Genomic DNA, 11,509 nt, shown 5'->3' on the forward strand with positions numbered 1-11,509 from the left:
CTGGGTCTTTCTTTGGCGAAGCTCTGGCTGTCTAAAACGGGGTGATGTGTTGGGGGGTGGGAGTTGGAGGGATGCGCATGAGTAGTGCATGGGCCCAGCTTCTCAGGGCTCCACCCTCCCACACACAGGATCCGGAGGGCCTGCCACTACATCGTAAACCTGCGCTACTTTGAGATGTGCATCCTTCTGGTGATTGCAGCCAGCAGCATTGCCCTGGCAGCAGAGGACCCCGTCCTGACCAACTCGGAGCGCAACAAAGTGGGTACACAGGGGCCATTTGTCAATCTCTGAAGTACTCTGAGATCTACCCCGGGCCTACCCCTCCCCTCCAGCATTAGAGGTGAACCAACATCGTGGAAAAGTTGTTGGGGAATGAAGAAGGATGGAGAAATTGCTCTTCCTATTCCTCACAGAGAAGTATGGACCATTTCCAGAGTAGGCCCCATATCTCTCAACCATACCTTGTGCCTTTATGCTGCAGCTGTGGGCCTTGCACTGAACCAGTTAGAACTTTGAGGGGCTCTTTAGAGACTCCAGAATGCAGGATTTGACACGGGTCATGGGTGAAGTGTGTGGAACTGGGGACCTGCAGCTCCCTCATAAGTAGTTGAGACGTCTCTGGGTGTCCTCATGGTGTATGTCAGGAGATATAATAGCTTTGAGAAAGAAAGAACTGACAGAGATTCCAGGTCCTGGGCCAGAATCGGAGTGAGAGTTTTGTGGGGCCATTTGGGTCCAAGAAATTAAGTTCTGACCAAAGACTGGCCACTGAGCGATGTGCCCCAGCAGACACTGAGCCACTGAGCCATGTGCCTCTTCTCCACCTCTGAGTCCAGGTAGTGTCTATAACCCCATGCCTTCATTCTGAGGTGAAATTAGAAGGGAGAGGGGTGTTTGTGTAGGATTTCATGTATCTGTAGGCAGAAGTGTGTTTGTGGCCTTGTGGCCTCACGTGGGTCTCTTCACCTCTGCCATGTGTATCTTGCAGGTCCTGAGGTATTTCGACTATGTTTTCACAGGCGTGTTTACCTTTGAGATGGTTATAAAGGTAAAAACCTCCAGAGAAACCCTGGGCTTTGGGTTTTGGATGGATTACTTGTCTGCTTCTTTGGTTTAGGCCCCTTCCCCAATGCTGTCATCTACTAGCTCAGAATACTGACAAAATCTCAGGAAGATCTCCTGCCCAGTGTACTTCCTGGCTTGAGTCTGGGTTCATGCCAAAGTGAGGGTTAGGTTAGGTAGAGGTGAATCTTCTTGGACCCCATCTAGGGTCAACCACAACTGTCCCCTCCAACCATCCTAATGCCCCTCAGGTCTATATTGTTCCCAGTATAATCCATCTGAGGTTTTACCCAGCTTTGCCTATGTGATGAGGTCTGGAGCTCTGGGTCACTAAAGAAAGGAGGAATGGGGCAGGTTTCTGTGATGGACAAGAAATCTAGTGGCTTTGAGAAGAGGCCTCAAGCCTCACATTGTCTGGTGAGACCCTACTGGATCCCCCTTTGCTCTCAGGCCCAGGGTAGGGGTGGTGGTAAAGAAAGGGGTAGTGGAGGTGTTGCCACAGTGAACCAGAGCTCTGGGCAGGTGTCGTCTGTACCTTCTGGGCTCATCTATGTCTGTTCACACCCTTGGCCTGCAGATGATAGACCAAGGCTTGATCCTGCAGGATGGGTCCTACTTCCGAGACCTCTGGAACATCCTGGACTTTGTGGTGGTGGTTGGTGCATTGGTGGCCTTTGCTCTAGCGTAAGTAGCTCTTTTCTGTTTTTGTTTTTTTCTCATTTTCTCCCCTCTTCCTGGAGACATTGGCTAATCTGAGGCCTCCATAAATGGAAATGAAACTCTTGGAGTAGGGCCAAAGAAGGTTTCCCCGGGCATCTGCTTGTCAGTTGCCCTCAGCAGAACTCCTCAGGGCTTTCAGCTTTGACCCACATGTCTTAAATGACGGGATGAGGAAGCAGGAAAATGGAGTATTAGTAGGAAGAGGCCTTGGGAGATCTTTCCTGGAGATGGGTAAACATGGCAGGTGCTCAGCATATAGGCGGTGCCTACATGCACCCAGGGACAAGACCCAGGGTTGTCTGAGGTGCTCTTTCATTTCTTGAGTCTGTCAAGTGAACAGTTTAAAGGGAAGAAGCATGTAGAGAATAGAGCAAAGTTGGGGAACCCAGAATCCTGAGCATGGAGAGGTTCTCTGCTCATAGGCAGGGGTGATTGAGAACTAGTTTATGGTCATAAAAGCCAACTTTCCAGACCTTTCCTGACAACACACTTAAGAAAATGGTCTTAAACTATTTAGGTCACTAAACCACATTTACTATATTTGGGAGAATGTTTTCCCCATGCATTGATCTAGCTGAAGTCAGTTTTTGATGAAGCCATACATTGATGTTTTCTGTAGAACTAGGCCAAGGGAAGGGTCTTCCCTACCCCTGGAGAGGACACAGAGGTGTTATTAAGGCCTCTTTGCTAACCTGATTTGGAGAGAGCCCTGGCAGGATGCGTGACAGCCTTCTGGGCTCTGTCTCTACCCAGAGGAACTGCCGTCTCTTCTGAACGGCACTATGGAATACCCTGAGCCTTTCTTCCAGCCTCTTTGAGTATAAGTGAAGGGTCTTTCCTACTAGGTAGGACTAGCTACACTTTCCTTCTGATGAAGTGAAAGGAAACATCTGAATGCTGATTTCACTGAGTGCAGCTGTATGAGGAATAAGACAAGATGTCTCCATAGGTTTGCCCTTCTCAGGTCCAAATGGTTAGAGAAGGATTGTCCATCCCACCTTCTTACAGGCACTGTGAGCATCCATCACTTGTCCATCCTGGCAGAAAAAGATGTGGGGTAAGAGCTAAAAAGGAATGCTTCTTCAGTGTCCCAGAGCAACGTGTGCTCTGTCTATAAGAGAAGAAACATATTCTCCAGCTATGCTGAGTCCAGGATCTCCCTGGAAGTAGATCGTGTCCAATGCCTCCATAACCATGGGAACTCTCTGAAGAGAGCCCCTCTGGATGACTGTGACTCTGAAATAGGTGGCAATCAAAATAGCTCGAATGTGCCTCGTTCCTATGTGCAGTAGCACCTTAATCTCATTAGGATCACCTTTGCCCTCAGCAAACTTGGAAACTTCCTATCAGACATGGCTAAAGAAATTTCACAAAAGCACATGTGTTCTTCATACACCCGGATTCTATATGGGTTCTCACTGTGACAGAAAGGAATGCAATTCTGGACCAACCAAGAAGACTTCCAGTTTCTCCTTCTCCTTGGGGAAGTTGCCTTACCATGTTTCTGCCAGCTTGAACCACCAGCAGTATGTGTCTGACTGTCCCATTGGGCAGCTTGTACCACTGGTATAAGTGGACCTAATCACTTTTATTGGTCTTTTTATTAATAAAATTAATTTAAAAAGCTGCCCAATGGGACAGTCATGCATGTACCACCAGTGGTTCAAACCACCCAGCAATGAGACATACAAATCACAGCCCTGTAATGAACATGTTAAAACCTGCCTTTGTCCTAAGGAAGCCCACCTTTTTTGGTGAGAGATAAATTATGACTCTTGGACTTTTAAAAAGTCAAGTTTCCTTCTCATCTTATCAGTTTATCTGCATACATTATTCACCATATTTTTCTTCTCTCTTATTTTGATTCAGCAGGATAGTTTGTCTTTGGTGAATGAAGAGAGGACAGCATCTAGGAATGGACTCACCAGATCTTTAGGAAGAACAGAGCTCACTGCGGTGATAGGACAGATGACAGGAAAGGTGTGGGTATGAGACCAGGCAGAGCACAGTTTGAAACCCAGCCTCTCTCCATTCCAGCTTTGTGTCCTTGAGCCTTATAGCCAAGTATTACTCCTCCTAACCTCAGTTTCTTATCTCTAAAATGAAGACAAAACAAAGCATATAAAATCCTCAGTAAAGGACTAGGGAGCATGAGTTGTTGATGAATATTAATTCCATGCATTATTCTTCTAATTTTCCCATATCATATCATGAAATCTGAAGGTTAGAGTAAAGTATGTATTGGTTCATAATGTATGCAAATAACTGAAAATGACTGCAGGCTGGTCCAAGTCTTGTCTGTTTCCCACATACCCTCTCTGTACCCATACCTGAATGGGCAGTTCCCAGGCAGTTGTGTTGGTATGGGTAGGTGGTGCATCTAGAGGAAGCTTCCACTTGCCTTCCCTGAATCCACAGTCCAGCTGTCTTTCCTCAGACTCAGAGTAACAACAGTGTGCTGTAGAGTTGTCATCTGTCTTGTTCTTTCTTTGTGCTCTTTGAAATATAGTGGCTTTGGTGCTGGTGATGGGGAAAGCCTTAACAGCCCCAAAGCAAAAGTCTCTGTCATGGTCCTCAGACCAGGTACAGTGCAGGGCACCCCCAGAAATCCCCTGGTTTGGGGGCCCATGCTTTCCTGATGGATTGAAAGTTATGATCCATCACTTGCTATTAGTGATATCACCACTTGAACTCTCTTCATTTCTCTCTGAAATGCGAATGGGGCTTGCTCATCCTTCTCCACCCACTCTGTTTTGCCCTGGTCTTTCCAAGCTTGCCATGCCCATTCTTTTTCCCTTCTCTGCTCTTACAGCAGCCACCAGCTATCTCCTCCTTTAGTCTTTGTTACATGTGCTCAGGTATGGTGATGCGTTCTCCCGTTCCTAACTCTGTTCTTTCCCTTTCCTTATCAGGGTATCAGATAATTCAGCTCTACTATCATGTTAGTGGGGTTAGCAGGAGTCCCACCTGCCAGCATAGTGAGGGAATGGCCTGGGAAGAGAGTGAAATAGCCATTGAACCTAGGTCCCCCTTGGTCAGAGCCTCAGGCCAGCAGAAAGCCAAATGTGGGTTTGTCTGCAGGCTTGTCAGGTGTCTTTTTCTTGTGGGTTTAGCTTGCATTGTCATTCTATGGATTAGCCCTATTGATTTGTCCACCATTCAGATAACCTTACTCCTGCCCTATTCTCTTTCTTTTCTTCTTGGAATATAACCTTATCCTACTGAGGTTTTTGCAAAGGCCATTGCTCAGTGGGTTTGAGCAACTGATAGTGGTTGCCATGATAACATCATTATATGGCTCCTCAGAAATCAGAGGTGTCTTGGCATCCCTTCCACCCTGCCAACCAGTATCTTTGCAGAACCCCGCCCAACTCGCAAAGGCATTGCCCCTAACCCCTGGGAGAGACAGGTCTCTAGCTGAATTCTCCAAAAAATCTGTACTGTTCCTAAATTCTGCTACTGTGGAGATCTACCTGTCATCGTGTGCGTTTCTTACAAGCATGTAGGTTGAGTATGTAGTGACTGGAGATAAATCCCTGTTTTCTGCGGCTGCATACGTCAAGTAAAGGGATTATTTATAATGTGAACCTCACAAATTTCATTCGAGAATTTGACTGATTTTGAAGAGTTGGGGAAGAGGATTTATGTTATCAGTGTGGGCATAACAGAGGATAAGAAAATAAATGAAAGGATATGTTGCAATTTTTCTGTTCTTTCTTGTCCACTTTTACATTATAAGCACGTATAAGAACATCAAGGTTGGGCCGAGGATTTAGCTCAGTAGCACCACCACCTGCCTTGCATGCACAACGTCCTGAATTTGATCCCTGGTACAAACAAACAAACAAACAAAACAAAACACCCCGGTGGCCTCCTATCTCAGCATCTCTTCAGAAGTGGGCGGGGTTTTGGCAGGGGTTGGGAACAGCTATCCCTGATTCCACTGCCCTCAAAACATCCCATTTTCTGGACCCTCTGGAGACACAGAGTGTTTGCCAACTGTAAAGGTCCTGAACTGTGCCTTTTCTTCTGAGGTTTCAGGAAGATTCTGGTGAATGACTGGAACTGTGAAACCTTTGTCTTTTATCTTGTTCTTTCTGCAAAAGGGAAATTCTTCTATGTGATAATTCTTTCTACTAAAAGGACCAGAAACTGGTAATTTCCTCAATTTTCTCCCACCCTATTGCCATCACTTCTGCTTCCTGACTTGCTAGGTGGGAAATGGAGATGGTTACATCCTTAGCATTTCTGGGTACCTGCACATCAGATGCATTCCCTCACCACCAGGGGACCCCTCAGAGTCATCTGCACGGGGAAGCCACAGGACCACTATGCAGATTGCATTTGTGAATCTCACAGAATCTTACACGGTGAAGATGATGTTGTCTATGTCCTCAAGCTCTGGGTCTTTCAGTTCATACAGGGACTTTTTGGTTCATACAGCAGAGAGATGGGACAGCATCTCAGAGGGGAGGCCCAGAAGGGGTATGTGCGATACTTGTACTCCACCCGAGAGCCCTGTCCTTTCCATTTTCACTCTTCTAGGTGTTACTTGACCAGCTCACCTCATCCAGGAAAGTGACCTTCTTGGGTTACATGCTCAGTAGTAAAGCATAGCACATGATTGCTTGTCAGCACAAATGTTTTAATAGAAAAAGCATCAGCAGTCCTGCTCCCTTCTCCTCCCCCACCTGCACACTTACTCTGGCTGTGCATCCATCAACACTCGGTGTCACGCAGGCTTTCTGGCAGCTGACATCAAAGCTTCCTGTTGCCATTTGCTGTTGTAGCAGGGCATGAGGTGAGGTCAGGACTCCCTGGCATGCAAGGGGATCTGGCCCACAGCCAAACTTGGCCTTTCATTATTCAGTCCTTAGCCAAAAACAAAAACATGAGTCAATGTGCTTCTTGATGCCAGAAGGAACCAGAGTTCCCACATTAGCTTTTATTACATTCTTTTTATTCAAGCGTGTTACTTTCCTGATACTTGACACTCTGCCATTGCTAAGATGCATAAGGTCTCTTGGTTGCATTTGGAACTAGCCATAGCAGTACAGCTGGTTTCAGATTTGTTCAGTGAAACAGGCACAGGCAGTATGAGATTTGAAAAGGTACTATAGAGCTCCAGGATATGTTCCTCTGGTCTGATGTTGTCTGTGGCATTTTATATTTCTGAAGGTAAGGTGTACACACATAGGAAAGGAGGGACTATTGCTAGCCTGCATGCTAGTATGTGTTGCTAGTAGAGAAAAGAAACAATAGAGCAGACATTTTACCTAAATCTGGCTGTGTTCCCTTGTTCTTTATTACTGTCTCTATCTAAGGTGGTCCCTCCAGAGTTCAAACTTGGTCTGTAGTGTCTCTTAGAACTGAAAGGAGCGTCTCCCAAAGCAAGCTGTAACTACGCATTCATCCTGTAGGGAGGAAAAGTGGACAAACTCCTACTTCATGAAAAGAAGATTCATTTACCACTGAGTCAGATAGACCATCCATTTCCCTTACTCTGGAAGAGGATGGAAGTTTAAAGCTGAATTTAGCCATCCAGTAGCCCATTAACTGTGGATTCAGGATGCTGGCTGAAAAGGAATTGGAAATTTCCAGCAGTGAGCTGAGAGAAGGATGTTGTTCCTCAAGACTCCAGTGTTAAGAGTCATCTTGAATAACTTCATCGGTCTTTGTATGCAGGCAGGGACACTACAGGTGATCAATGCCTATGGACTCTTGGAGTGCCCATTGCTGTATTATACTCTAGCTACCTTGAAGGTGGAGCTTGGGAGGTACAGAATGGAGCTACATGGAGGGAGTGTCTGAAAGAAGGAGATAAGTTTCCTATCTATCTGCTCTTGGCATTAAGCCTCAGTGTTTGGCTAACACTGGAAAATATATTATCTATTGCGTGTGACATTGGTGCTGCTGAGGAGCCCTCTGGAGAATATGCATTTGCAAATCTTTGTCTTATGCACACCCAAGTATTTCTTTATCCATAGCACATTTGGCAGATGATTGATTATAAGTAAGTCTTGGCCTGTGGCCACAAAAACTAGGCAAAATGAAATGGCTCAATGAGGAAACAGCTCATTCCATGTGGTAACCAGCAACTAATCTAACCAGACCCAGATACAAAAAGGACTATAGGAAGCAAAGCTTCACAGCCATGAGAAGAGCCTAGCCTTGCAGAGCCGATGGAAACACATCACTCTAAAAGTAGGTTTTGGAGTACTCTGGGACTGAAGACTTCACCATGAGTCTTGAGAAGTATCAGCCCAGGTCATGTGACCTGCCAGCCATCTGCTTAATCCACACTTGTAGGGGCACAGCCTAGAATTACAAATTAGTCTCCAGCTGGATGTATTGGCTGGACTTCAGGCAAGGCCTTCCTCGAAAGATCAGCAGATGATTTTAGGGTATAATTAGAATATAAAGACTAAGAAGAAACACAAATCAGGTCACTGTTCATCAGACTGAATAACAAAACTGCTAGAAGACAGATGCTTTGCTGCCTTTTGATGCTGCTTAGTGCTTGGACAAAAAATGCCTTCAAGTTGGAGCATAGTGATGTGTAAGGCAAAGGTGAAAGTTTGCAAAACAATGTCATATGCAAGAGAAGCTTGTTGAAAAGTGCATGTGCAGGAAGGAATGGATTAGGCATCAAGCACTTACCTAGTCCTATGGTTACATAACAAAGATGATAGAGTAACAATGGATTTAAGGAATATAGATGAATCCAAGAGATACTGAGGCATGGACAGGAGGAAAAATAATCCCCATGTGGCAGCAGCTAAGCAATGGCAATGTCAAAATTGCTAAATTTAGGTATTTCTTAAGCAGACAATCATGTTCTTACCCACAGGTCAGAGGCAAGCATTATCAGTGCAAAGGGGGAATCTTCCTTCTGATTTCCATGCACCCTTTATTTCATTCACCATATGCCAGTCCACTTTATAGTTTAGAAATTAATTGCCAGAGTTTGGAGTAGTTTGACTTATTTGATGAGTAAAGAGCAAAGTCAGTTCTTGAGCAACCTTGGTGTGCTGATTTCAAATTCCGTGTTTTCCACAGTTTATTAGTCTTCTGCTCTCAGGTTCAGATTAGTTCAAGCTATTAATCCTGGTAACCACAGACCAGTGTCTTGCAGTGCACCTCTCCTCAGCCTACAGATCCTTCTCTCTCTACTTGAAGATAGAGAGGATCTATGGGGCAGACGGTAAAGGGCGTCCCTGGGCTTATCTACCCTGTTTCACCTGTAACTTCTTCTTCCCATGAACAGGCCCAGTCTGACTATGGGGAGTAAAATAAATTTCCTTAATAGTTGAGCTCAGAAATTATTTCTTTCACTGTTCCGTTCTTTGGTTAAAATCTTTCAGTGGTTTCCATTTGAGAGGTATTTAACATGACACATAAGGGTTTAGGTTTCAGAGTTGGTACATTTAGGTCTAAATCCTAGCAGTTTTAATTAGTAGCTGCCCTAACTCACTTAATTCTCCTTCTTCATCTGTAAGTTAAAATTAAAAATAAATGTATTTTGGTCCTGTAATATTAGATAAGGTAAAATATATTTATTGTTCAATGTAGTAACAAGCACTTAAGTTGTATAATAAGTGGTAGGAATTATTGCCTACCAAGTAATTGTTCAGACCCTTTAGTAAAGCACTCAAAATTCCTCCCAGCATGACCTCTCTTCCTATTTTACACTCCTGCAAACCTAACCATTCCCTCAAGGCAAGAGATTCCCTCCGACCCCTACACTATTGCCTGCTGGCCTCTTTGAGGAGGGCAAAGGACCTTGACACAAAAAGCATAATGGGCTTGGGCTTCTGGATGTAGCTCAGTGGTAAGGGACTTGCCTAGTGTGTATAATTCACTGAATTTAATCCCTACCACTGGAAAAAAAAAAAGAAAGAAAGAAGCACTCTTCAGAACTTGATGTTTCTTCTCTGGTGCCATGGAAAGAGAGCCAGTTCTTTGTAGAACTCAGCTGGGGATTTAGCTCAGTGCCACCGCCTGCTTCACAAGCACAGGATCCCAGATTTAATCAATGGTACCTTAAAAAAAATCAACTTGAGTGTGTTCTCTGGAAAAAGGGACCTAGTAGCTAGAGAGCAAGATGACAGTAAATGGTGAGTGATTCCACATGACACATCTGGAGGGCTACTTGACAACTGAGCTGGGAAATTCTCATCTTTTACTGACAAGACACAAGAGAAACAGCCCCACCACCACCAAATAGCCAAGAACTTACAAGTAGAAAAGAAATGGTAAAATAGGTGTCCCACTGAGTTCCAATTAAAGTGGAACCAGTGTGCCCTAGTGTGTGGAATTATCCTCAGATTTTTATATTACAGTCAACTTTTAAATCCATTGAAATTCTAACTAGCTGGGGAGTGTAAAAAAGACTAATTATACATTTAGTAGCAAAGACTAACAGTGTTATCAGATGATTTATTTGGGTGATTTGTGAAAAGCACATGAATTATTTTTGAAACAATGTGCCTCGGCTAAGACATTGCCCTCTTAGTTTGGTAAAACATCTCCATTGAAATCTCATTGGCTTTGCTAATGGATTTGGGAGACACTTTGGCCTAAATTCTGTCTAAATTATGTTATATTTTGATTAGGGCTAAATTGTTGAGGCTTTTCCTGACTCTGTGGCTTTGCTATCCAGTGTTCTTTTCATTTCAAATGGTAATTTTCAAATCAGTGCTGACCCTATATTAACAAACCATAGGATGCAAACATGTTTTTCTGTATCTTTTCAAAATCATAGCTTATTTTTTCAATGCTAAGTCTCATGCATGCTACAAAGAATAGCTTTTCAGTGTCTCCTCTGCAGTAAGAGACCTGTTTGAAAGGTGTAAAAGTAATGGCTAGTCCTTATTTCCCTTTCAGCCTGCATAGGATTACTGTTCTTTGTCAGATCTGAAGGAGTTCAATTTCCAAAACAAAGAATATGAATACAATGACTATAAATCCCCTATGTTCTATACCATATTTTACTATGATCTGCAAGGAAAATTAATTGTGAGAGCAAGTTCAATGTGCCAAAAGAGCAAGAAATATTAGGCCATCTTGCTTACAATTGTTTCTTGTGTGGCCTCTAAGAACCCCTTCAACTACTCTTAGATGTAAGATCTGAGATAAAGACCATGGGCTAAGCAGAAAGCAAAGCCAGGAGTGTGTAATCCTAGACCACCTAATTATATATTGATTCCTGAAAACTGTTCCCACATCTTAGGGATTTCAGGGCGTCTCCTTTAGTTTTTCCTCAAAATCAATGTAACCCTGGTGAAAGGAGAGTGATTTATGTTATCACTTTGGTAAATTTCAATCAAATGATTCAATCTCTTGCATGGTAGCTTGTAATTATAGTTTTATTTACATGCTAATCTTCTTGAGGTTTGTCTTCCCTACTAGACTAGGCAAGTTCCAAAAGATTAGCCACCTCTTTTGTACCAGTACCTGGAATGTTGCCTGATGTAAGCTAAGGATTCACAGATGCTTGTCATATGAAAGATAAAGTTATAGTTAACTGACCAACTAATGCCTGGCCTCATAAGTGAGAAGATGCTGTTACAACTGAAGGAAAGCTGATTTTGTCCTCTGAACATTGGGAGACTATCACATTAAGAATTTAGCTGGGGATTTAGCTCAGCAGTTCAGTGGCCTGCCTCGCAAGCGCAAGAACCTGAGTTCAATCCCCAGTACCAAAAAAAAAAAAAAAAAAAAAAAC

The 11,509-nt window shown here is 43.8% G+C and overlaps 1 protein-coding gene across 3 annotated transcripts in view; it reads left to right on the forward strand.

Moving 5' to 3' along the window:
- Cacna1e (calcium voltage-gated channel subunit alpha1 E) overlaps positions 1 to 11,509 on the forward strand; it is a 397,594-nt gene that overhangs the window by 333,725 nt on the left and 52,360 nt on the right. For all 3 annotated transcript variants that reach the window (XM_010630288.1, XM_033762127.1, XM_033762128.1), the window contains 3 exons: positions 129 to 258; positions 989 to 1,048; positions 1,640 to 1,746. In XM_010630288.1, the coding sequence (XP_010628590.1) occupies positions 129 to 258; positions 989 to 1,048; positions 1,640 to 1,746 (297 nt within the window). The remainder of the gene's footprint in view (positions 1 to 128; positions 259 to 988; positions 1,049 to 1,639; positions 1,747 to 11,509) is intronic.

Source organism: Fukomys damarensis, unplaced genomic scaffold (assembly GCF_012274545.1).
Source record: "Fukomys damarensis isolate Sample0158 unplaced genomic scaffold, DMR_v1.0_HiC HiC_scaffold_11, whole genome shotgun sequence".
Lineage (NCBI taxonomy): Eukaryota > Metazoa > Chordata > Mammalia > Rodentia > Bathyergidae > Fukomys > Fukomys damarensis.